Below are 27,255 nucleotides of genomic sequence, written 5' to 3' on the forward strand. Positions count from 1 at the left end.
ATTGCAGTTTAAAAATTACTTAACAGTCCTCAATTACTCATTTATGTTTGGAGGTTCTAAATTAACACTGCTAGTTTAAGGGCAGGCAATAGCTGAAACAGTCAGTGAAAGCATTTATGAAGCACGCAGAGGTCATTCAGAAAAGTAAATATCTTGGCATATAAAATATTTTATTGCCATTTAATACGTCAGCTGCATGTCCACGCTGTGAGAGTTTTGTTCAGTTCTAATTGTTTCTCTCTGGACTAACTATAGATAAAAGGAAGACCAGTGGAAGTGAACAAGTACATTTTCCTTGATCATATAAAGTTGGGTGAAAAAAGTCAGAATTGGCCAATGTAGAGAAAAGGAAAAAAAAATAATACTATTCCTCATCAAGAATGAAAGAGTAATTGCCTAAATTGAAAGGTGAGAAATTTTAAAGCCAGTGTAAAACTTACAGTGCTCTTTAAATGTGAACACCAGTTCAGTCACAGAGCACTGCCCTGAGTACATCTGAAATTCAGGCTTGTATTCAGGTTGTCATTAAATATATCTGGTGATAAAGAGAGCACTTGGTTAGGGAAAAATGTTGTGTAGAGGGGAAATCTTTTGTGTTGGAGTAGCTGGGAAGACATTTCCTAAGTGAACAAGTTACCCAGTAAATATGCTCCATCCTTTCCTCTTTTTTTCATTTAACTGTGGCCACAACTGGTGAGTGGGGGCCGGCCGGAGTGCAGGTGCGCAGGAGAACGTCCGCCCCTGCGTTCCCGTGGGCCCAGGGGATCCATCAGTGCCTCTCGAACTTGACATTCCAGGGAGCAGAGATGTTTTGAAGTGGATGCTTAAACCATGGATTTATATCCTCTCTGTATTTTCAGTTATCCATTGTCTGCTGTGATTCCCTGGGGCTGTTAATTATATATATAAATCAAACAAAGTCTATGGGAGTGTCTAATATTTAAAGTGAAAGTCTAAGGCTTCCAGCGTCTGGGGCAAATTACTCTTTCCAGGCCTAACAAAGCTGGCAGAACTTCAGTTAAGGGAAGGGCAGAACAATGATCTGCTTCAATTGTGTTTTATGTAATTTGTGCACTTTATGAAGTGCTCATATAATAATTGTTTTATCCCTGAAAACCTGATAGATACTTTTATAATGAGCTTTGAATTAAATTTGCATTTGAATTGCATGATCTTCTTTCAACAAATACATTGTTATCTCTGACTGCAATGTGGATTGAGGAATCACTTGAAACATAATACAGAAGTAGCGCTGCAGACCTCAGCAGCCTGAAAAATAATTGAAGTGAAGTAAAGAATGTTAACAAGCTCAAATGTCATCATCTTCCAAAAACTGACATTTAAGCTGATCCACATTCCCTCTCCTCCTTTATGTGGAACACAAAAACTCATGCATTGTGGGGTAACTAAAAGAAATGTTTGGCGGAGCTGGTTAAGAAACAGTAGACATGTTATTTTTGTATTAGCTCTTGTATAGCCACATTCGAGTCTGTTTAAAAAATGTAGTTTGTGTAGTGTAAAGATGTTGGGGGAAGGGATAATGAGTTCCTACTGAATACTAATTGCCTGCGAGTTGTTCAGGGAGACTGTATAAGAATGGAGGATTTGTTGTAAATTAGTCACTAGCTGTATTGTGCATTGCTATGAGGTTAGACTAGTGCTGTAAAGGTGCCAGCTCTACAAAATCCTTATGATTCACTGTCTCACTTGGTGACTGTGTGAAGGAGAAAACACTATTCAGACTAAATATTATTGGAAAGAGAGCTCCTCTAATGACATTGTAATCTTTCTATATAACACTTAAGCTTTACGCTCATTTGAGCTAGAAAGATGGGAGCGACAGGCTTTTGAGTGGGTTATCTGTGCTTTCCAGCTGCAACATCCCAAGGTCTGCCAAAGTCATAAACACTGAGAGGGGAGGCATTACTTTGCAGTAATAAAGGGTCCAGCAGATAGACTAGTTTTCTTAGTTTACTGTTAATCTTTTCTTCTTCGCTTCCAGCGTTTTGCTTATCCTCAGTTTGAGAGTTCTTGTAAATCCTAGTTTTAACGTGGAAACAAAGCTTTGAGAAACATTGCACTGGTTTGTTTATTTTTGAGACATATTTTCTCATTCCTTACTCAGTTCCTATTGTTTTCATTTACATCAAAATGGAAAGGTGAGTTAATGATTCATTGGCACACAATGACCTTTCAAATAGCTCTGGACCACGATGCAACAGCTCCACTCGAAGCTCTCATACTTTAACCTCCTTGCTTCTGCCTTAATATTTGCAGCCTGATCTGTCTACATGCCTGGACGCCTGAAGAGAGCAAACATTTACAGCTTTTCCCTCCCCTGTGTTTAGTGGGCAATTTGATCCTTCTTTGTCCATTCCTTTATTTTACATCACTCTTAGACTTGACTTGCAATTGAGAACAACAAAGTGCAACTTTGAGAATCTGCTCTGTGCTTATTGAGCAAAAAAATGGACTCAGACTCTGATTCACCTTTTAATTACTCTTGGCCTTCCCTGCCTAAAATGAGGATTCGAAGAAGGGCATCCAAACAAGGTAGAAAAAGCTGTCTTCTTTTAAGTGATTCTTGCTTACTAGCTCTGCCTCTTTTTCGTTGTCTGGTTGTGTGCAGGTGGCTATCGACAGCTGTAATGAGATAGATTTTCTTCCTTTTCGTCGAAAGTCTACCTCTCTGTTAGTTATGCTTTTGTAAATAACGTTATTGAAAATTGTTGAGAAAAAAAATGTTTTCTCCAAATTACGTGCTGTTCTTTAAAATTGTTTTTATTTCTTTACTCTCTCAGGACTTCTTTTCTTCAGGCTATATGTGTTGCTCTCACTAAGCAGTTCTGGTGTCCTGGGAGCTTGCAAAACGGCGCTGCTGCAGCTACAGAAAGTTCTGCTAGCTACAGTTGTTTTCACTTAAGGGGAATTTTGTAACTCAAATATGTCTCAACAGCTAACAAGAGAACCTTTTAAATTATGTACAGAAGTCTTATCAGAATGAAGAGGGAACTCTTTTGCTTTCTGTAAAAGAAAGAGACGGCAGGGTCAGTCGTTCTCTGCACAGATCCTGGTGCAGTTGATATTGTCTGTCTTTGTGGAGAAGCCTCTGAGAGGGAAGCATTATAAATTGTCAGTATGATAAAGGGAGTTTTAAGGAGATTGAAAGGCACTGGGCTGCAAATTTATGTTAGGAAGAATTATCATTAGAAGCCTTAACGAGGAAAGATATTTTTCCTGCATCTAGAAGCAAAGAAAAGAAGACAATGAGTGGAAAAAAATGTAATTTACATTTCCTTTCATAAAATTGCTTTTTTTTTTGTTTCAGAAAGGGAAAAGAACAAATAAGAGAATCAAGATCCATCAGTGTCATTAAAGTCAGTGGGTGAGGAGAATCATGTTGTTTACACAGGCTCAGACTTTGACCTTAACTTTTAGAGCAAAAAACGTGTACAGAGTGCACTTCTTAACATACACAGCAATTTATGAACTTTTTATTCGTGGGAAAATCCATTATTTCCCAAGTGCAGAGGAGTTTCTGTAATGTGTATGGATGTGTACACAATCTGTAAAGAAGATGAAAAGGATTGCAAATTGTGTGGTGTGCAGTCTGTGTCTCTCATGAGTACTTGATTTATCTGTATATGTTGTAGCTATTCACCCATTCTCCATGGCATTTTGATTGTTCTTTATTTTACCTTAGGACAGCATTATTATTCTTAGATATTTTACCTGTTACATAGCATTGTATACACTCCTGATGTTTTCATGTTAGAATATTGCGTCTTGCTTCACGTCCCCTTTAATAGCATGCCAACACATGTGGCTTGTGTGCAGAGGTGATAGGCTATGTTGTGTTGCTGAAGCAAGAAGATGCTCTGGGTGCACCTGTGTGTTTCAGTGATAAATTCCAAATGGTGTCTGGGGTGTTGAAATCCCAGCAGCAAGTGAGGTGGGAGAGGCACCTCTGTGAGGGGATGAGCTATTCTCCACTTTGCTGTGGGATGGCTGTGTTGGTGGCTTCCTTTCCAAGCAGAACGAGACGTTTTCCACAAGGCCAGGTGTGGGACATGGTGCCTTGCAGCTGCGTTTCCATCACGTAGGAGTTCGGGTCTCAGTGAACAAGAGACCCTGAGAGCTGGCTTGATGCAGTGCGCGATTCTTCCTCCCCACCCCAAAAGTCATGAAGAGTTATGTACCTGTGTTGGGTGCTTTGGCTGATCTGGGCAATAAATGCCAGTTTCCTCTCTTCTGCCCCAAGCCCATTGTAGGTTTCATGGTCTGGGGTTTCTCTTCCTGGGAGGTAGTGAAGCTCTGCAGACTTCTGGTGGGAAATTCGAAAACTGAAATTCTTGAAGACTACTTTGCATCATGTACATTAGTGTTTTCAAATTCTAAGTTTCTCACCCCCAGTTCAGCATTTGTCCCTGCTTGGAGACCTCTCAGTCTTCACAGGACAGAGCATACTAAGAAACTAAGCATACTCTAATTTGGAAATGTAGTTTTTGCATTTTGGTGTTGTACAAAATGAGTCACCGACTTATTTTTGCCTTTATACTCATTGATTTACTGCAAACAGCTATGGTACCTGCTTCAGAGAGGGTGGTCAAGGCTGTGAATCCCACAGTGGATGAGATCTCTCTCTTCTCTTCCAGGTTTAGGTGACAAAGATCAAAGGCAATGATTAAAAAGTGCCTTTATCATCTATGTTTCTTAGTGGCTACTGTAGCATCACGTCTGGAACATCCTGGATAAGATTTCTAGCATACAGCTGCCTGGTTGTCTCCACAATGTATATGGGAAACACAGTGCTTTAGTTTTCCACTCCACAGATTCAGGACACTTAAGTGTCACGTTCAGGTTTGTGACAACAGCACCTCAAACCCTACCTCACGTTATTCACAGTGTAGTGCTGTTCTTATGTACTTGTTTAATTTTACTCCCAGGAGTGGTTGCATTGTCTGAATGAAGCACTAAGACACTCCAGGCTAGGAATGAAGATACCCGGTTGAAAGTAATCATACAGTCCACATCTCCAAATATGCATATTGCTTTTTCGGTGCCTTGTCAGGAATTTGTGGACTTCTGTGAAATTCAGGTGACCACCTCTGGATTTAGAGGAACATTTCCATAGTCCTGCGTGACCCATGCATTTAGTTGTCTCCATTTCTTCTCTGACTTCGTACCTCTCTTACTTCCAGTTACACATTAACCCCTATTTGGACTGCTGGGGGTAAATGTGATGAGCTGTCTGAAAACTATTCGTTGTATCTAAAGAGGGGAATTTGTAATTTCTTTCCTGGCTCTCAGCTTGGTCACACTGATGTACTTCACTTCCCTTTTGCTATGTGCCTTCTCAGAAAATTTAAGTTTTGATTTTTGTGGTAAAAGTCAGTATTATGACTTTGGTCATAATACTGGTTTGGACCATTTTCCAAAACAGGTCATTCAAGGCTATACATCTTATGCCAGTATTAAGCATGTTTTAAATTACCGCTATGATGATCATGTGTTTTCTGAAGTTAAAGTATTTTCACGAGCTTTTGTGCCTGTTAAAATGTGCAGCTTTTGCTGAATAACTTTGATGACAACATGACATAACAGGAGATGTAGAGAACTTGTGCCTAGTTATTCGGTGGTCCACATCTTTTATTTTATCCATGTTTGGAGATTATCCTTCCCAGCACTGTGGCTTTTGTTCACCTGCATCTAAACAAGGCATACATCTTTCTTGTCTGTTTACCAGGCAGATGGCAGAGATCCACATGCTCTGTTAAAGGGAGACATGCCTTTATTTTATTCCTTTTTGGTGGCTGTGGCACAGGATACTGTCACAGAGCATTCAGCTCTGAGAAGGAGGATCAGCTTGGTGAGGTGTGCTTGCTGGGTTGTTTCAGCAGCAGAGGGCTGGGTCTATTCTTCTGTGTCATATTTGGGTCGTGTTTTCCTTAATAAGCATCCTGAAGTCCATTACCAACACTTTTCAGAGCTAGATCTCTTTGGGACACCTTCATTGCCAGAAGAGATGCTGGTCTTACCATCTCTTCATACACCATGCTAGAGTTTGCATCTGCAATGGGAATAACAACGCCTTTGACTGGGTAGGGTGGGGGATATTTATGAGATATTGTGTTTGAAAATACATTTAGTCAATACTCCTAACCTTTCAAACAACAACAAAAGGCCTTTCTGGGCTTTAACACTGTCACCAAGTGCAGTGAACTATTACTACCTGCTGTCATTTTAAACTGATGAAAGGTATTGATGGTCCCTGTAAGACCGATGATGACTCATAACTGTTCATTATGCAGGCTGGAAGCAATTCGTGGGGCTCCAGGAATTCAGTGCATGATGTGGAAATTTTCTATGGTTTTGTCCCCCTTTAAACTAAGCTGGCCTTTCCAGTAGAAATAAGTTACTAGCACAGTCAATGTGTAATTAATAATGCTCTCCCCTGCATTCAGCAAAGTCTTGAAATGGTTTTCTGGTTAACACAGTTAGTGTAACGTGGTCATCACTTCAAGTATGTTTGAAATTGGAGGGGGAAGTGGGTAAGGAGGTTCAGTGGAATCATGCTGCATCACAAAGCCCCAAATGCCCTGCTTTCTTTCGTCTTTCCACTTAAAACTCTGGTGAATATTTAGAGGCATGTTTAACAGCAGACTGGCTGGGGGTATATAATTGAACCTCCTTCAGCTGAGCACAGGAGCCAAATGCCACCCTTCCAGCTGTACTCACCAGGCACATACCTGGGGAAGGCAGTGGAGAGAGTGGATGCACAAGAGGCAATGTAGAGCTTGATATCTTTTTCTTCAGTGGTTGTTGGTTTAAGATCAGCACTCGGAAAACTTTGCTTGCCACAAGAAAGCACTGCCTGTTTTGCCAAATCACATTTCCTTATGATTTTAGCTGCCAAAGTCTGATGAATTGCTGTAGAAAACAATGGTTTACTCTATTTATAAACAAAGACTTCAAGATTTTGGCAGGCATAAGGAAATGGTTTGTAGCTTTAGTAAGTCTCAAGATGGCAGTCACTAAAATCATGTTAAAAATCCTACAGGAGGGAAGAAGCAAAATGAGAGGTATAAGGATGTTTTTAATGGTATGAGATCCCACAAGGCCTGCCAGGACTAGAAACAAAATAGTTCATAGTGTGCATTTCTAAATGGGAATTTCCAGTTTTCTCTAAGTATAGAGCTTACTGTTCATGGGCTTTATGAGATAGAATCTTAAAATGAAATAAAAGCTGTGGTGTAGCATTGCATTTTTGGCTGTTGTCCAGGATTTTTTTTTTTTGAAGGAACAAATGTCCCAAATCTTGCCAAGTGTAGTTTCTAATCCAGTGTCTTGTAACTCTTCTTGCAATCTGATGGCCATAAGCATGGCATCTTCCAGAAGAACCATTGTTCTAGAAATATATCTTATATACCTGTTTTCACACTTTCTAGAACTGGACTGGTTCCCACTTTGTGAAACTTTGCCCCTTGTACAATCAGAAGATACTATGAGGCCTTGATGACCAGCTCAGGTGCTAGATTGGTGCATGCTCTTCATACTCAAAAGCAGCTTCAAGGGAACTGTGCCTACAGGACAGATTGACTGTTTCTGTAGCACTTGGTTATGTTTTCTGCTGCTCAGAACTCTGAAATACAAAGTCAGCACACACAGCTTTCAGTAATATCTGCAGTCATGAACATACTATAGAAATATAAGTCCTTAAATTCTGTTAATGATTGATCGTTGTTGAAACTGATTGTTTATCATTTCAGTAGCAAAAGCAGATCATGTGCAGTCTTCATCCCAAACATTATGTTCACAGATCAAACCTTAATTGATTTCTGTCATCCTCTAAAGACACTATCAGTAGTATTTTGTTTATATCTCTCTTACAATTTTGTTGCTGTTTGTTTGTTTTAAGAACAGTGATTTACTTAACTGGTTTAAGATTACGTTGTTTCCAGCAGGCAGAAAGCTTTGTCAAAGTCATTATTTGGCTGCAAATTAACTGTATTCTGTTCGTATAATGCATCTGATGTTAGATATTTAACATATAGGCCAGAATCCTACATATTCCATACCAGCCCATAAATCTTGTTCTATTTACTGCGGTTATATTTCTGCAGCCACAGACTGTACAAAGTTCTAGCTTGGTAGGAAAATTGAAGGTTTTCCTAGCCAAGCTGCAGGAACACTTACTTTTTATGAATCATTTTGTGGTATCTTTTCTAGTTTTGTTGACTATAGGTTTCTAGAAATACATACCAAGTGTTAGGCAATTAAGAAATTGGCAGATGTTTGAGAGGCCATGCAAACATTTCTCAAATTGTAATCTTAAGATTTGGTGCTTAATAGTTAAACTTTTCCGTTTTTTTATGACACTATACAAAAAAGAAAATGGTTTGAGAAATAATTGCCTGTTTTCCACAATTTATTTTTTCCAGAGCAGAGACATTCTACCTTTGATGTTCTTAAGAAGCTAAAAACTCCACCTACTTTCTTTGCTGCAGCCAGACTTTCTGCCATGTTGAATGGAAGAGATGAAGTATATGCAAACTGCATGGTAGTAGACCAAGTAAGTTTATGTTTGAACTTCACACAAAGGTGAGAAGCTGAAGTCAGTGTTTTGGAGTTGATGCAGAGCTCCTGGATTAGTATTCACATTTCTTATCAATTTATTAGCAGCACTGGAGGTTAGAGAATGTCCAGACCAAACTGTGTTTTAGATCAGTGCGTTGCACCTGAAATACCTCCTCACAGTCACACTTATGTATCATAACCTGGGGAAGAGGGACTAGTCCAACCTTAGCCATCGTGTGTAGTTGAACAGCTGCAAAATTTTGGCAGCAAGTGGCTGCATTTTCGTGAAGGCTGAAGTGATCTATTTGTTTGTAATGTACTATGGGCTTTGCCTTGGGTGAAAGTTTGAATATAGGAATAAGAAATGATAAGATCGTAATGTTAGAAAAAGGCTGAGATTTTGAAGTGTGATTTCTTTCTCTCGCTTTCTCTCTCTCTCTCTCTCTCTTCTGTGCCTTCGTGCCTTCCTCCCTCTCCCTCTCCCTCTCCCTCTCCCTCTCCCTCTCCCTCTCCCTCTCCCTCTCCCTCTCCCTCTCCCTCTCCCTCTCCCTCTCCCTCTCCCTCTCCCTCTCCCTCTCCCTCTCCCTCTCCCTCTCCCTCTCCCTCTCCCTCTCCCTCTCCCTCTCCCCATTCCTGAAATGCTTCAAGCACTGCACACACTGCAGTCCTAGTTTCTCATGACTGCTGAGGCAGAAGTTTCTGTCAGATGTCAGTATGTTCAAAATGCACCTGAGGTTACTGAGAGATGCATGAAATAATGACCTAGGAGTGAGTAAATAGCAGGGTACTCTTTATGCATATCAGTGAATCCTTGATTTTAACAATATTGTGGTGGTAAGGACAGAGCTGCAGAAATGCAGACGTTACCAGAGTATATTGCTGGTGGGACCTTCAGTTTGGATTACTACCCTTTCACAGCTCAACATGTAGCCACTTTAACTTCATTAAACTGCTGATTGGGGCAAAATTCTCCTTTAAGTGCTGCTCAGCTAGCGCCACTGACCCACCCTGTGGTTGTGTGGAGTGGAAACACTGCCTGCACAGTGATAACTTTGGAGGGAGGAGCAGCTGTAAAACCTGGGAGAAGAATTTTTCATTTATGCATCTCATCTGCACAGCACAAGAGAAGTACCTTTGATTGCAATTATGGACTGCTGTAAAAATGTCAGCAGCTCTTTCCATCTCTTATGATGAGAAACATTGCTATGAATGGGATAACACATCTCAAGTGGGGCTGCAGAGAAGGTAATGAATCATCTGAAAAAACAGGACTTTGGAAACACTTCTACTCCTTCATTTCTTCTTGCTTATACAGGTGCTTTTGGGAGGTTGTCTTCACTGGCTTTTCAATATTATTCTGTATCTATCTAGACAGCAGTGGTGTCTAACTAAAAGACTGACAATAAACTGTATTGAATATCTTATTTAGATTTGACAGGAAATTTCAACCTTATTTTCATAAAGAATTACTCGTTTGTAACCAGGATCTAAACCCTGATCCCTGTTCCTGAGAAAACAATTTCTAGCTGCATTCTTGGTTTTGTGCCAGAGAAGGGATGCCTCATGCTTGCAACTGCTTAACGACAAAAAAGAGAGATTCCTTTCTCATCCGTATGTGGAGAACCTCAGTTTCAGGTCACGCACTTTTTATCTCAAAGGTTAGAGAACCAGTATAGAAAACATAAAAGAGTGCATAATGTATAGGCTTATTTTTCCAAATTAAATTGCACAGTTTGAATTTTCTTTCATATGTTCCCTACACTAATGTATTATGCATATTTTTTGATTGACTTCAAGATTTTTTGTTACCATCAATTACTATTAATCCGTTACTACTGTCACGCAAAAAAGTAGCACAAGGTCTAGAACTTCTTAGCCATATAATCTGTCTTCAATTCATGTGCTATAAAAAGATGGAGCTATAAATTCACATGGTACAAAAAGTGACAGAGGAAAAAAAATGAAATATCCATAGAATGGCAAACTAATCTGGTCCTTGTTCTTTGACAATATATCGTGTTATTACATTTTACGAGCATTTGCTTTTTCTCTGCAGGTTGGGGATTCAAAGATGAACTACATTCATGGAGATGGTGTCAGCAGTGAAACATGTTTGAATTCCACCAACTCAGCGTCAATGGCAAAGAGCTCTTCGTCTCCATCTCTGGAGGAGAATGACCAATATAGATGTGATCCCAATGAAAGAAATCAAATATCAGTAAAAAACAGAGAAAATGTAGGTTTAAGGCATACTGTTTTACCTTCTGATCTGTATGGACCAGATTCCTACATTCCATTCAAGACCCATGGATTTATTAAGGAGCGAGGTCAACTTCATGCTGACATGAAAAAAAGAAGGTATGGAATTGACTCAATAATATGGCCAGAGTAAGGATTGTTTACGATAACCTTTTATTTAAAAAGATGAGGCCGAATCTGAAGTAAGAAATATTTTTAGCAGGGTATAATCACTGTTTTCATTAACTGATATTTGAATTGTCTTAATGATCTGTTTTTGTATGGTAGTTATGAAGACTTTTATTTATCTTTATTTTATTTACAAACAAAAGGTGTCTTATAAGTACATTAATTTTTAATGCAAATTTTATATGTTTTTAACCTTTTTTCTCGTATGTAATATATATATATATATAAAAAAAAAAAGAACCAGCTTTTCACTGTAAGTTTTCATAGTGGTGTTTTTGTCAGAAATTGCAATTTCACGCCGAGTTTTTCTCACTTGGATTTGTCATTAAGGGAATAATTCACAATCCATTGAATTCTGCAGGAGTCTTTTCTTTCTCGGCACTGACATATGGAAGGAACAACATATTCATGAATTCATATACTTTTTTATCTCAAAATACATAGTACACAGTACAGTTCATGTTTCTGATAGGTTCAGACTTTTCTGCTCTTGTGCTGATACAAAAAGTCTGAGGCCAGCAGAGCCAGTTCTCTGAGAACTCTCTCTCAAATGTCTTTAGGTTACGCTGGGAACTGGCTGGCTTCAGGAATACAGAGAGGGCTTTGAAGAAGAAATGATAATTTTTGTTTTTAGCAATTGGTTAATACCCTGGGGAAAACCAAACCAACCAACCAACCAACCAAAAATAAGCAAACAAAAGCCAACCAACCAACAAAACAACAACAACAACAAAAATGCTGTATTGCTTCTCTGGGTAGAAGAGACCTGAAGTCCATTCCTTCTTATACAGAAGAAAATTTGAATTTGTATTCCACTTTTCAGGAGTGTTTGGACTAACTGGAGCTAGGGCACCATATCTATGTAAAAACACTTGGAAAGGAAGCAGTAGAGGCTATCCATCATTGTTGATCAATGTGATTCAAAGTGATCAATAACATTTTCTCTGTCATAGTTTTGCTTTCCTTAAGCAACTATAAAATCCCACTGGGAGGAATGTTTTGCTGCAGATAGGGCAACAAATATTAGACTAAAAGTTGATCTTTCTCAGACCTTTTTGTTTTACAAGCTATGGGGATAAAATGCAGACTACCATAAATAATCTTCTGCCTTTCTAGCATAAACATTTTTTCTCCTATACTTGTTTAGTTATTCCTAACTTTTTAAGACCGAGGTCAGGTAGCTATATATGAGCTTTAAGAGCTTATATGAATTTTCAGAGAGATGTGATTGACCTTGATGTATCCACACTGTAAATGATTCAAATATTGTACATAAAATGAGAAAATCAGTATGTAATTTCAGTGGCACCTTCCTTGAAGGGTCTGAGGTGATGTGGCAAGTTAATTAGTAGATCTTCAAAACATATGTTTATGTCAGAAAAATTTCCTGGGTAAGGTACCCCTAGTAAGACATGTACTGCTTGCCTATTGACATAGACATGTATTGCTTTTCCAGTTTTAAAACATGACAATAACTGATAATATGGTTGAATAACATTTCTGAGAAGTCACATATGATATTACTTGGAAACATTGTGAAAGATGGTCTTCAGAAATGTAATAAGGAAGTAATTTTGGAAAGTATTGATAGATTCCTCCTTTGGCAAACTGAATTGTAGTGGTGTGGGAAGAAGTTATTGTGCTAATATTTCTGGTAGAAACTCTGGCTATTTAGAAATACCACACATAACTTAAAGTTTTATGTTGTAAGGCTGGAATGTTATTGCAAGCAGTCAACCGGTCTTTCCAGTAGCACTGATGAAGAGACCATGAACTCACATGTGCAGGCAATGTGACCCAACGTGGGTGACCCCTCATAGCCTGATGCTGCTGAGAAGTCTTATTGTCCTATTCTGTACAGGAACCCCTGCCAATCAGATTATCTAGATGTTTGATATTTGATTTAGCCAGTGATTTTTGAATACGTTTATAGAATCACAGAAGAGTTTGGGTTGGAAGGGACCTTAAAGACTGTCTAGTTCAACTTCCTGACATGGGCAGGGACACCTTCCAGTAGAGTAAGTTGCCTAAAGTCCTGTCCAACCTGGGCTCAAACACTTCCAGGGATGGGGCATTCACAGCTTCTCTGAGCAACCTCTTCCAGTGCCTCACCACCTACATATGTTTTTAAATGTATATATTTTGAAATGAATCTCATAAACTATTTCAGACCCTCCTTCATATCTCTGTTTTCTCTTCCATCCTCCGTCAATTCACAGGTGTAGAAAAGACTTCTGTGAGTAGCCGCATGGTATGGTTTACATAAACACACATGCATACACAGCAAAATCCACGCGTCTATGTATCTTCCTATTGAGATCTGAGCTAGTTGTCTTGGTTCTCTTTATTGTTTATGTAGATAGGCAGGTACTTGTGTGGAACAAAATATCTCCTTTTAAGGGAGATGCCTATCATGGTTCTGAACATCATCCTCTAGAGGTGGTTAAATGTGGTGGGAATCTGGGTGACTTGGACAATGCAAATATCTGTACTGCAGATCCACTGGGTTAGGTCAGATGAGTCCTGTGCAAAGTGACCAGGTGACTGGAAACATGAGAGGGCACTCAGAGTGTGACTTAGCCTGACACAATCGTGGTGGTTTGGGTTGTCATTTATCAGAGTATGCAGATGTATCCTTGCTTTGTGGCATTGAGGTTGAGACTGATTCGTAGAATCCATAAGACTTAAAGACCTTCTTGTCTGCTTCAGTTCAAGTCTTGATGACCTTGAAGTAAACAAAGGAAATGAAGGTGTTTTGGACAGACCCCACGTTCCCTCCCCTCCCCTCGGCCCTTCAGATGTGAAGGCTTGCAGCAGAGATGGAGTAGACTCTTCTGAGATGAGCAGTGATTTTAACATCAGTCAGGCAGAATCGTGTGCCTTATCTACCAGTCTGCAGCCCAAGGTATCTGATACTGTTTTGATGTGGATTGTCGTCCTTTAAAATTAGTCACTGAAAACATACAAGGAACTCCTGGAATCTGAAAGTGAAAAATCACTTCCCAGGTGGAAGTCATGGCTGCTAGTCTCTCCAGAGAGCAGCATGGACAGGGGTGTGGAGCAGGAGCTCCATGGTTGTGGCCAGGCTTGTCAGCAGCCCAGGGAAGGGGCCACCAGAGACTGCCTTCAGCTTTGGAAAAGCATCATTTATCAGAACTGTTTCAGAGGAAATAGATCAGGTTCAGTGAATAAGCATTTTCCAACCAAAATATATTGAGTTAGAAAATGTTTAACCAGCTGTAGTTATGTGAAAGGGTAACAGCTTTGTAAAGAATAAATCCAGTCTGCTGCCTGCCTTAATGCTGGACTCATGGAGGGTCAGCTGGGTTTTGTACAAGGACCAGTGCAGATCTCTCCTCCAGGTTACAGTTTCCTAAAGCACTCTGGCTACATTTGTTTTCGTTAGACCTTGGTGCCATTTCTGTCAAATTCTGACACACATACAGAGTTATTTTATATTCATAGAGATTATTTATATTTTATTAGGCAGGCTACTTATGAAACTATAGTTTTATCTGACCTTCAGTAAATAATTACATGAAGGGAGAAAAAAAGTCCAGCAAGAGCACTGAATTCTGTTAGGGAGACTTTTAAAAGCAGTATAAGCAATTTAGGAGTAGCCTCTCTTGAAATTTAAATGATGTATCAAAAATCAGAGGGGGTTCCTTTCAAGCCATATCATTGACATATTTGGGGATCAGAATGTCTTTTCAAGCACAATCAAAAAAAGTACGGAAGAAAAGGAGAAAGAGGCTAACTGCTTTCTTTCGAGACTTATCACTAATTACCAGGACAGGTTGTTAGTCTATATGAAACGTTCTTGTGGTATTAAACCACAAAGAATTAGTGGTTCCGATAGGAAAAAAACATAACTTGGTCATCAGATAGATGGTAATGGTGCACAACACTGGCTGGATGGTGCTTGCCACCAAACTGGAGAAAAATGTAAGCTTTCGCTTAGTCTAACCTGCACCCAAAAAACATTTCCTGAAATATACCAGAATTTCTTATGTCAGAAGTATGGCAGGCTCTCTTAAGAATTCAAAGTAGACAAAACCTGTACTTGAATTTAAAACTTTAATGAAGCCAAGTAAATATATGCGTACGGTCAACTGTCTCTTTTAGAAATTTTGCCACTGATTTATTTTGGTTCCATTTCTGGCAAATTTCAAACCAATACAGGTTCTCGTTTGCTGCAATTTCTTGTAGGAATGCTCAGTTTCTGGAATTCGGTCACGCTCCTATTCCTACTCCTCGCCAAAAGGTGTATTAGAAAGACCTTGCATTCCTCGGGACTTCACAGTTGGTGATTCAAATGAAGGTCAGTGCCAGCTCTGCTTTTGCTTTTCATTTGCACCCATGTTTGCCTGCTTCAGACCCAGTGCTGATGTCTTTACTCAGGCCCATTGTGTCCTGTTGGTACCTGTGTGCACAAGGTCCACACACACTCACCAGTGCCCGTGAAAGGGTTTGGTTGCCATCAGGTTCCTGTACCATCTTCCCTTGCTTTTCTCCCATGTACTACCCCCTCATGCCATCCCCCAATACAGCAGCTGATTCTTAGGAGGACATATAAACCAGGACAGTGAGAGCATTAGTCAGAAAAGGTAATGCAGACAGTAATCTTCTTTTCCAAAGAGCCTTACCCTAACCTCCTGCAGTGTGCCCAATAGAGACTGAAAGAAGGCTAAGGATGATGTGGAAGCAGAGTCAGAGAGGGCGAGTGGCCCCAGTTTCCCTTAGATCCTGGGGAATCTCTAAAATTGGTGGTTTTGTGGTCTTTTCCATAATCAGAACCCACCCTCTTCTTCAAGCAAAGTTGGAGGTGTCTCGGTGGGGATTCATGCATATGGCATCTGAATGCTGTTCAGGCTGAGGGTTGGGCTCAGCCTGTTTCTGATCAGACCGAGCTGTCAAATTTATGAGTGAACAGGTGTTTTCCCACAGAAAATTCTGTAAGAACATCACATTCTATTCTGGTGTTGTCAAAAATGACTTTTCTGCTTAACCTGTAATTTTTACAAATTGTTTCTAACATGCTTTATTCTGAGTAAGATTTCATGTCCCCTTGAAATGAGTACTGTGTGCTGCAGCATGTAGTTGTGCTGCATTTTGTCATGCCACTTATGTATTTGCAACTATTTGTATCCGACAGATTAGTGAAAAGTCTTTGAAAATGCAAGGCAGAAGGAAATAAGTAAACTATGTCACAGAAGCAGAGGATGGCTGATAAGCAAAGCCTTGTAATGTGTGTGCTTAGAGTTAAAACCGAGTTCCTTTGACCTTGTTGCCAAAGGGGCCGTTGGTGTCACAGAACATTAAATTTCATCCAGACACCATTACCTGCTCCAACCTGATCTGGGCTTGAGCCCACATCCTGTCCATTCTCTCCTCCCTTCCCCCTAGGACTGTCAGTGCTAGACATTTCCCTATGTTGTTGGAAACCTTCTCCTTCTCCGTTGGAAACAAGCCGTTGTGCAGCCCACACTGCAAATGTAGCGTTCTTTGCACTCACCAGCTGCTGGGAGCGAGGGCCACAGATGAGAGGGCTAACTCATTCTGTCCTCTGCAGGCTACAGAGGGACTGTGTCTAGGTCCATTTGGGTGTCTGCCTGCTGAAAACCTGCCCCTTCTGCCCAGCTGCCAGCTCATGAGGCATCTCACTTAGGGCTTGGCCGTGCCAGAGGGAGGCACTGCTGACCCTGTACATGGCAATGTGCTGTAAGCCAAATAGAGGAATGCGTGATGGCAACAGGCTGGTCTTTCTCACACCAAATACGATGAAAAAATGGGAAATCCCCATCCATTTCTGAGGGAAGCTTTTTGATATGCTCAGGTTTAAAACAGCTGCCTGTTTTTATTCAAGAAGGTATTACCAGGCTGTAACAGTAAAGGATTTGTCCCTGCTCTGTAGATGGTGTGCTCATGAACAATGGTCGATCCCTCCTTCAGGCTCTTACACTCTCTAAGTCAGTGTCTCTGCTCCACCCCTGTAGTAAGTACTGCAACGACAACCCCACGGCGCTGTTTTGCATGAAGCTGCCTTCATCTTCTTTGGGCACCATGGCCTTCGTGTCTTCAGAAAGCATCCTGTTGCACAGGTTTTGTTTGGCAGCTAACTGAGATGCTGTTTTGGTCTCGCTGCTTCTTTGATAAGTACTCTGGCTCTTGCTAACCTGAACTACGTTTGTCTGAAGACATGCTGATTCAGTGGAGCGTGTTTAAGTTTGTATCTAACCTTAAACATGGCACAGTCTGATGCTTCAGGTTAGGTGTTTAAGTATCTTTCTGATACTTTTCAAGTAATCTCTGCAAAACTAAATTACTTCTCATATGGAAATAGTAGAGAAAATTCTAATTTATCAAAACAACCCAGCTTACCTATTTATTTATTTAATTATGTATTTAGTTTTGTTTTCTAGATAGTTGGTTGAAAAGTGTCTCCTTGAGACCTCTCCACTCTTTCCAGGGTGTAAACTTGTAAAAAGTGATATGGTCTGTGCAGAACATAGGCTAGTACTGTTCCTCTTTCAGAAAAGTTTTTTATTTTTTTATTTTTAAATAGTGTTCTAGATAAAGCTGCATTAAACAGGCAATTGTGAATGTTAGAAGAATATCATGAAGATATATTATGACAGATCCGCTAAAAAGCAAAATGGAGTATGAATCATTCAAGTCTGGGTTGTTAAGAAAAAATATATATATTTTTAATTTTTTCTTAAGACTGTTTGTAGAGGCTGGCATTTGCTGATACCTGTCTATCTCAGTTCTGTCAGGTTCCACCAGCTAACTGCAGCCCAGTCGGCAGTGGTGTTACCCTAGAAAAAGCTGCTTCTAATGTACCTATTTGTTTTTGCTTCCCTAATTTTAAAATGACATTGCAAGCGCTTAATGACAAGCTTACGGCCCGGTGGAGGTCGCGTGTTTCCCGTGAGCGTGGTGTCTTCCCAGCCTGAGTGTTGGTTACCTGCTTGTGTCTTGCAGAGCGAGCGTACAGCCTGCCCGAGCACTCCCGGGAGAAAAGGTAGGGTGCTCGTCGCGCACGGGTCCCCAGGAGCCGGGAGCGGGTCTGTGCAAGCGTGCTGCCACCTAGGGAGCCGAGCGGGGAAAAAAAAGAAAAAAAAAAAGAAAAAAAAAAGAAAAAAAAAAGAAAAAAAAAAGAAAAAAAAAAGGAGTATTTATAATCTTTGTAATAACGAGAACTAAAACCAGAATTAAACACTGTAGCTGTAAATGTTAGATGAAGCAACCCCCATCCAGGTTCTGCTCTGTTTCCCACTGGGATGAGTTGTTTTTCCCGGTCTGTGTTTCTAGGATTCAGGAGGAGGAATGGAATAAGTATATTGCACCTTCAAAAGCAGAATCTGAAAAATGTAAAGTGAGTCGGACTTTCAGCTTTCTGATGAACAGAATGACTAGCACGCGGAATAAGTGCAAGGTAATTTGAGATTTATGTCTATATTATTATCTATAATTATGTCACTGATTAAATTAATTGTAGTTGAGAATCTAAATTTTTATGTAGACATAGCTTGTTCTTTATTGCAAAAAAACATGTAATAGGAAGAAACATCAGTCTTTATCTTTTAATTTTAAAGTATATGCAGAATACCCTCAAAAGGCTTTCGTATTAGAAAAACAGCTTTCATTTTAAATAATAGCTTTAGCTGAACAACAACTGGTGCTGGTGCCATTTTTTAATGTTATTAATAATTTCATTTTATTGTTTACCCAAAGTTGAAATGTCTGAATTACCTTTAAGAAATAATTTTCTCTGTTAAATAAAATTAAAAGATATATTCCTGTTCTTGTAATCATTCTCAATAAGTGCTCAAGTCTGTAGCACGGGCACTTAATCATTGTACATGGGCACTTAATCAGTTGAATTTCCTTTATTTGAAGTTAATGGTACTTCTTGTATGAGTAAATGCTGCTTAGCATTAAAGAGTTGCAGATTCAAGGCCTGTTTGGTCAAACATACATGTTATGAAAGGTAGATGACAATATTTGTGGTTTAATTTTGAAATACCTGAAGTGTAGATGAATGGCATCAATTAAAAGATTGAGAGGTGGATTTGGCCTATGGGATGTTTCAGAAGTTTTGCAGGCTTTCTAATGCACACTGCTGTGCCCCAGGATATCCTAACATATGTGGGTATCAAGATGGTTAGCAAACTACTGCTGGGGTAAGATCTTTCCATGAGGCAGAGCTCGCTGTGAACACATATGTCCAGTCCAGCAACCATACATGAACGTGTTTCTGTGTGGTCTCCTAAAGGATGACTACCAGAAGTGCTCAGAGGAATGTGTGCTCACACCAATAGAAGTACTGTAAAAATAGTCAAAAGTTATTAAATTCATTAACACTTATTGAAAATAGGTTATTTCCAATGTCATTTAATATCTGAAGACAGTTTGTATAAGGTTATGTGAAAGCAGCTTTAACTGTGCAGGCACGAGTTTGCCTGCACTCCTCAAGGAGATGCAAACAAACAAACAAACAAAAATATTTTTTGTATGTGGAAAGTCAATAAGACTTCCTAAATTTTGTTTTCTGGCCCTTTCCTTTTTGCAGGTTTATAAATGCTGGTCTTCCTTGTGATCATGCTTTCTGGCCTAGCTGCCAGTGAAATTAATGCCTTTATCATTTTAGAACTTTAACAATGTCAGATGTAATAATATATTATACTATTATAAGTCTTCCAGGACAAGGAATGAATGTTTTAAAATCTTCTGCTCTTAAGAGAATGCTGTAGTGTTTTTAAGGTTGAATCACTTTATCTTCTTTCCTAATGTTCTCCCCGACCCCCCCACCCCTTTTTTTTTTCTTGTCTGTGCTGTTGGGGATGAAGACAAAAAATAAAGATACCAAAGATAAAGAGAAACTGACCAGACATAATTTTATAAATGGGACTTTCTCAGGAGTTATGCCATGTATGGCCTGTGAAAAGGCTCTCCTAGGAAAGGAGTCCCTTCAGTGTTCTTGTAAGTAGTTGCTGGCTTTTGTGTGTGAATTTGCAGTGCTCTGAAACCTGCTTTGGAGATCCTGGTTCAGTGTTTTATGTCAAAAAAAAAACCTTGCCTGGATTTGGAAGTACCTACTTCATGTAATGGGCTGAGGTTGGCAGGGGAGAAGGGGGTAAGGACAGCAGATGACAACTTCAGAAGGGACCACAGCCATCTCCAGGCAGAGACTCCTTCCGGCTGTAGCATCAGAGCAGCCTCAAGGATACTTTAGTAAGGGGATCTGAATGAGGAAAAGTGATGAAGCCTCAGAATAACATCATCTGCACGCTGAAGACCCTGTTCAGGATCAGGCTTTGAAATGTACCTTCTCTTTCAGATTGCAACATGATTATCCATAAGAGCTGTAAGGAGTGTGCTCCTGTTTGCACCAAGGTAACTTCATACACCACACTGTTCTCTTAAGAGAATATTTGCTTTCCAAGGGGTTTAGAAACAAAGTGAAGAAAAAACCAGAAAGCACAGTTAGCCTTTCCAGACCTAATGCAGAAATGCGGTCCTATATGTTTGTAATAATGGAAAGCAGTGATGGTGGGGACTTCAGGAGGTGATCTAGTCCATCTCGTTACTCTGGGACAAGCTGACCTTTAGGTAACAATTTTGGCAGATGTTTTTCTGATGTGTTCTGGAAAATCTCTCATGAAGGACACTCCACAGCCTGCCTAGGCACTCGCCCCCAGCGTTCAGCTACCACTGCAGATAGGGCAAAATCAGGCTAGAGAATATACAGGCTGCTTCCCTTTAAGTAGGTATGCAGATATGGTGAAGTTATCCTAAGAAATATGTCACTTTCAAAAATAGATGTGTAAGGTTATTGCCCTCATGGAATAAAATGGGACTAGCAAAGAAGTGTGCCACAGTGATGCAAGTCATTCTTCAAATCACTGGAGTGTGTCTTTCTGGTGTAGCTGGGTTTTGTATCATGGTGGCTTGCAGGAAGAATATTTCCATACAGAGTCTTCAGGGTAAACAAGGCTTAAACTGGATGTAAAACAGATATTTTTATTTGTTTTGTTTATAGCTGTCATGTTATAGCACACATTTCTGGCCAACTAGAGGACATTAGGAGAGCTGAACTGGCAATTTTATTTGTTTGGACTGATAGGTTATTTGTCAAGAGGAGACAAGGGCCTTTCCCCACCATTCTTGTTGACTCATCTCAACAAGAATGAGATACGGAAAACATTCACTGAACCACCTCAAGAGAAATACATGTCTAAGCACAACAGCCTTTCACGACAGGTTTTGCAAAGCACATTTCGGAAGAAGGGTTGATTCTGCCTCTTGACACCCAGCCCAGGCTTCCTCGGGCAGCGTCCTGCCACAAGTCTTTCAAGTGTATTTGAATATAAAGCCCTGAAGATGATCTCCTTTTCTTGCAGCCTTCATGGCAATATTGATATAGAAAAAGCATATTATAGTAGCTCAGTAACTGTGTTTGGAATAAATAGATTCAGTTTTGTATTGTAGTACAAATAACGTTTTACTTTGACTTAGGTTTATTTGATATTGGTTGAAATTAGGAACATCATTTAGGACCATTTTCTTGAAGCCCTTTTGTTATGATACGTGGAAGTGAATTACTAACTTGACTATTCAGTGTGCTGTCAGCTGTGATTTGTTATTTCAAAAAATAATTCTTTTTCAGAAATCCCACGAGAGGTACCATAACAAAAGCAAGCCCCCAACTGGTATAGCAAGTAAGTATTTTTGTAGGCTAGGATGTGTGAATGTGACACTTCAAAGTTAAGCCTCTTTGAAAAAGTCAGGGGAATGACAACACAATCTTTCCTTCATCATTCACGGGAATGAAAATCAGAAATAGCTAGTTCTGTCTTGTGCTTTTGAGTATGTCATTCACCATATGCATAGATATTTGGGTCTTCTGGTGTTCAGGTTGTAATGTGAGAGCATGTATGATTAGACATTGTTTTCTTATCAATAGTAACCACACTGGAGCTATTCCACTTTGTTGAGAGACTTATATTTGTATTCTGTGGTAGAATATTACAGTCTTGTACCATGTTTGGGAGGACATTCCTGGTACCTGGTATGGGTCTATAAGAAAACCAGACAGCATTTTACAGTTTAACTATGCTATTAATATATGCTATACATTGTCAAAATGCTGTTTTGTGCTTTGCTTCACAGATTCACTCCTTGGAGATATTTCACAGACTGTGCTGTCCTCATTGCATCCTTCTTCCTCTGTGCCTATTGGAATGTCTGCTGGGAGGAGGGAAGCCTTGCAACAGTCCCACTCGTTGTCCAAAAGTGTCCCCAGTGCCAGTTTTGAAAGGTAGAGGGTAGCCACCAAGATTCTATGCTAAATATATAATTCGGCATTTCTGGGAGAATTGCAACCATTAAATAAATGTTTTGTGGTGTTTTTTTTTTTTTTTTTTTTGTTTTTTTTTTTTAATTTTTTCCCCAGCTATAGAAGATCTATGCCATTTCCTGACCAAGACTCTGAGACTAGTTTCTGGAGGTCCAAGTCACGTTCTGAGGAGATGTTACAGTCAGTAGGGACCTTTCCTTCAGTGGATTCATTTGTGATGGAAGGTGAGAAGTATTATACAAATGTTGCCTTTTATAACCTATATTCAAAGAGCAAAATAGAAAAAAATCATTAGTTGATATAGGAAGGTGCTTAATAAAAGATGAGCAACCTATTTTTGCTAGTTAAAACTGAGTCCTTCATTAAAGTGATACAATCAGACACAATAGTCTTAAAATAAAACTTTTTGTTTCTTCCTGGTAACTAACACTTTGATAAATTTTAGAATATTTTTGTGTGGTGTTGCCACTGGAAAAAAATAGGGTAAATATATTTGGCATCCTTGCAGAAATAATGTACTTTCTTTCTGCACTCGCCTAATCGTTTCTATTGTCAACATGCAATGCAAAACATAAACCTACATCCCTTCTGTTTCCCCAGTACCCTCCAATCTTGCCCTTGTGGCCAAGAAGGCCAATGGTATCCTGGGGTACATTTGGAAGAGTGTTTCCAGCAGGCTGAGGGAGGTGATCTTCCCCTTTACTCAGCCCTTGTGAGGCCACACCTGGAGTATTGTGTCCAGTTCTGGGCTCCCTAGTACAAGAAGGACATGGAGCTACTGGATTGAGTTCAGAGGAGGGCTACAAAGATGATGAGAGGACTGGAGCACCTGTCGTACAAGGACAGGCTGAGAGAACTGGGCCTGTTTACCCTGGAAAAGAGAAGGCTGAGGGAAGACCTCATGAATGAGGATAAATAGCTGAGGGGAGGTTGTTTAGTGGATGGAGCTGCTCTCCTTTCAGTTGTGCCCAGCAACAGGACAAGAAGCAACGGGCACAAACTGAAGCAAAGGAGGTTCTGGCTGAATATGATAGGGCACTTCTTTACTGAGAGGGTGACAGAGCGCTGGGACAGGTTGCCCAGAGAGGTTGTGGAGTCTCCTCTGGAGATCTTCAAAACCTGTCTGGATGCCTGTGCAGTGTGCTCTAGGTGATCCTGCTCAGCAGGGGGGTTGGACTTGATGATATTCAGAGGTCCCTTCCAACCTTGGCCATTCTGTGATTCCAAATCTTATCTCCTGCTGGTAAACTGCCCTCCTAAAATGGATACACATCCTTGTGAGGTGAATAGATATAGGCATTTTCTGTAGGTAGGTGTGAGGCTAAATTTCAAAGATGAAGGGAATCCGTTCTCAAAATGTAGTGTGGATATGCCATGCAGGACATATGCAAAATGAATAGTGGCCCTCGAACATCACAGCTACTTTTGAAACTGTTGGATTTTATTCTTAAATTTAAAAGGTTTCTTCAAGCGAAGAAGGATAAAAGGATTTAATCAGAGAAAAGATCTTCTTTGTTTGTTCTTCTCCCCTGCTGTCACATTTGCATTTCAGCACTTCAGTAATGCTATTGACATCTGGCAAGCATTTCTGTTATAAAACCAATTGCCAGCATTTGCAGAAGTTGTTTAAAGTTAATACCTATGATGTGTCCCCTTTACTTTACAAATAGATGTGTGTGTGCAAAGGAGTGTCCCTTAATGTTCATACAGCTGGTATATATGAGATATATGTTTTCCCACAGATGATGTGGATTCATCTCAGTGGACTGACCTCAGCTTGTATGCACAAGAGTTTGAAGCAGAGTCCTGGAGTCTTGCTGTGGACCCAACATTCTGTAGCAAGCAAGAAAAGGATGTCATCAAGAGGCAGGATGTCATTTTTGGTCAGTATATCAAAGCTTCATGTAAGTTTGGAAACAACTGGGTGTAGAAAATATAGGGAACCTGACATATTCTATGTGTGGAAGAATGAATGGCTCAGTTTAGAATAATAAGGCTCAAAGAACTTTTTTTTGGTCACAGATTATGGCTTATTCTAGAGCTAAGCAAATGTAGGAGCGTATTGTTTACCAAAGACATGTCTACCCTGTTCACGGGATGGTTGAGGTTGGAAGAGACCTCATCCAGTTCCCAGTTTAATCAGTTGCTATCCTGGCATGGGCAGTGGGGTACAGTTGAAAAAGCTGATAGAGCTAGAGCTAGATATATTAAGTCTTCCTACTGACGTAATCTGTTAGGTTTGAGGCTCACAAAGAAAATTGATTATGAGCATATGTTTGAACACTGCTATAATATATCACAGAAGGTGTCTAAAATGTTCAGGTGATTACTACACTATGCTGTTTTCTTTTATACTGCAGAGCTGATGCAAACAGAAGTGCATCACATCCATACCCTGTTCATTATGTCTGAAATATTCAGGAAGGGAATGAAAGAAGAACTACAACTGGACCACAACACAGTGGATAGGATATTCCCCTGCTTAGATGAGCTACTGGAGATCCACAAGCAATTCTTCTGGAGAATGAGGGAGAGACGGCAGGAATCATGTGAAGGGGGGAGTGACCGTAATTTTGTAATCAATAGAATTGGAGACATTCTTGTGCAACAGGTAGAGACATCAGCTCTGTTAATCCTTCATGTACTCAGGGTTCTCAAATTAAACAATTTACTGAGTTTGAAACTTTTTAGGGGATGAGAAGAGGGCTAGTGTTGCCTTATTAAATTCATAGACTGTCCCCTTCAGGTTATTGCAGGGTGAAATAGCAATGAGAGAAAATAATTACTGACAGGTAACTCTGATAAACAGGGGGATGAACTTGTACATACATGGTACAAGTGACAAAGAAAGTGATGAATTTGAGATTCTGTTCATGGTAGAAAGCTGCTCCCATGGATTGCTCAAACAGTAGCAATGGATTCATTTTGTTAACAGCTAAGCAGAAGTGTGAATAATTAATCATGGAACACAAACCTTTAATTTCTTCATATTCTTTCATATCCTTTCATTTCTTCATTTCATAAAGTGGTCTGGTGTGGTGTATCTCGGGTTGCTGCTCATTAGAGGAGGGGTCGTCACATGTGCTTATGGTAGCTGTAGTACTGCTAGCTAATTCTGCTTGCTTGCTGCCAACAGTTCAGTTCCTTGCAATGAGTAGAGTGCAGCTTTTCACCTTTCGGCAGTCAGTTCTCACCCTGCTGAACTAAAGAAGCTGAACAGTTGTTATCTGTTCTATAAGTGATGGGGAGATCAGATGAATGCAAATAAGCCTCAAAGGGATCATGTTTGCAAAAGAAGCAGTGTTATACTAGTTGGTCTAGCCATTGTTGGCAGGATTGTCATGCTTGTGCCCTCTACAGCTTACCTTCCTCTCCTTGCTCCTAAAATGGCTAGCCTGTTTTTTGTTCTGTGGTGACAGGCACTGTTAGTGACATTCAGAGAACTTGAGAAACAAGTAGCATAGAAGTTAGAGGTTCTGTATATGTACAGAATACATTAGTCCTTGGTATACGCTTCTCTGTTAGTTGCGATGTTGAGCACAATTTAATTATTAATTTCTTCAGTTTTCAGAGGAAAATGCAACCAAAATGAAGAAAATATATGGGGAATTTTGCAGCCATCAGAAAGAAGCTGTTAATCTCTTCAAAGAGTTGCAGCAAAACAAGAAATTCCAGAATTTTATTAAGGTATGTTTCCACATGAATGTGATCCCTGTGTAGCTTTTATTTAAAATTTAGGATCAAAATTATATTCAGTAACTCTCTTTTAATAGTTAATAAAAATGGCAAGTTTTTTTCATTCTTAATGAGTGAGCTGATAAATTACATTTTTCTTTCAAATATTTGAAAGCTTTGGCATCCAGTGTATATTACATACATGTTTCTGTTGTAGCATACCTCATCCCTCAGGGCAGCAAATCTTTCTTGGGGATGGTTCAGATAACCCAGCATTTCATTTCAGTTTAGTCTAGCATGTTGAGATCATATTTCTTATGAGTCAGTTGGTGCTTTGATAAGCATTTACTACTTAAGGTGTGTATTTGTGTCTGTACAGCTGAGGAACAGCAACCTGTTGGCACGACGCCGAGGAATCCCTGAATGCATTCTGCTTGTCACTCAGCGAATCACCAAATACCCTGTTCTGGTTGAAAGGATATTGCTGTACACAAAAGGTGAATAAAAACCGAGTGTTGCTTCATGTCTGGAATCACAGCGAATTTCTAGTGTAAGGAATATGCACTGATACAATTTATATAAAGAATGGAATTCACTGTTCTGTAGAGAAACACAGCAATGTAAGTAACTACTGTTCAGGCAAATATCACCTAAACTGTGTGTCTAGTATAAATAGTCTTTACCAAAGTTAGGATGTGAAAATTTCCAGGATTCCAGCCAGGTAAGTCCTAGAAGTCCAGTAGAACATGTTTTAGCAAAAGATCTTGAATAGAGGATGTGAATTAATTCAGGCAAGTATGTGCATGTTCTTCAAAATGAGTTGCAGTGAAGGATCTTGTAAAGTTAGGCAAATTATTGTTCGTCTTTTCAAAAAAAAGTTTGAATAACCCTGCAATATTGTAGAATATTATAGAAATGCTAGAAGCTTACAGATATTACCCTCAAAATGGGCAATAAGTGAATACTGCAGAAAGTTTTTATACGATATTTCTATATTGTAGAAAGTTGCAAAATTTCCTTGGAAGCTGTCTTTGAAATCCTTGAAATCCTATTTTAATTTCTTTCTAACTCTTAACCAGAAGAGTAATATATGATTTACTTAGACAGTAAAAAAAAATTGAGATGTTAACAGCTCATAAATATGTCAGAAATATTCAACATGTAGTTTTGACTGATGAATAAATCTGAGGTACCTGTCATCTTTTAACAGGTAA

General features: G+C 39.6%; 1 protein-coding gene across 9 annotated transcripts in view; it reads left to right on the forward strand.

Moving 5' to 3' along the window:
* ARHGEF28 (Rho guanine nucleotide exchange factor 28) overlaps window positions 1-27,255 on the forward strand; it is a 126,718-nt gene that overhangs the window by 64,465 nt on the left and 34,998 nt on the right. For 7 of the 9 annotated variants that reach the window (XM_083819016.1, XM_083819010.1, XM_083819014.1 and 4 more), the window contains 16 exons: window positions 8,442-8,572; window positions 10,634-10,935; window positions 13,714-13,909; window positions 15,214-15,325; window positions 16,919-16,999; window positions 17,989-18,028; window positions 18,319-18,442; window positions 19,857-19,989; window positions 20,348-20,403; window positions 21,677-21,728; window positions 22,180-22,327; window positions 22,463-22,590; window positions 24,109-24,249; window positions 24,727-24,977; window positions 25,931-26,053; window positions 26,421-26,538. In XM_083819016.1, coding sequence (XP_083675142.1) covers window positions 8,442-8,572; window positions 10,634-10,935; window positions 13,714-13,909; window positions 15,214-15,325; window positions 16,919-16,999; window positions 17,989-18,028; window positions 18,319-18,442; window positions 19,857-19,989; window positions 20,348-20,403; window positions 21,677-21,728; window positions 22,180-22,327; window positions 22,463-22,590; window positions 24,109-24,249; window positions 24,727-24,977; window positions 25,931-26,053; window positions 26,421-26,538 — 2,136 coding nt within the window. Of the gene's footprint in view, window positions 1-2,359; window positions 2,554-8,441; window positions 8,573-10,633; window positions 10,936-13,713; window positions 13,910-15,213; window positions 15,326-16,918; window positions 17,000-17,988; window positions 18,029-18,318; window positions 18,443-19,856; window positions 19,990-20,347; window positions 20,404-21,676; window positions 21,729-22,179; window positions 22,328-22,462; window positions 22,591-24,108; window positions 24,250-24,726; window positions 24,978-25,930; window positions 26,054-26,420; window positions 26,539-27,255 lie in introns of those variants that run through there. The other 2 variants (XM_083819018.1, XM_083819013.1) reach the window with 2 other exon arrangements.

This window comes from Anser anser (genome assembly GCF_964211835.1).
Source record: "Anser anser genome assembly, chromosome: Z".
NCBI classification, from domain to species: domain Eukaryota; kingdom Metazoa; phylum Chordata; class Aves; order Anseriformes; family Anatidae; genus Anser; species Anser anser.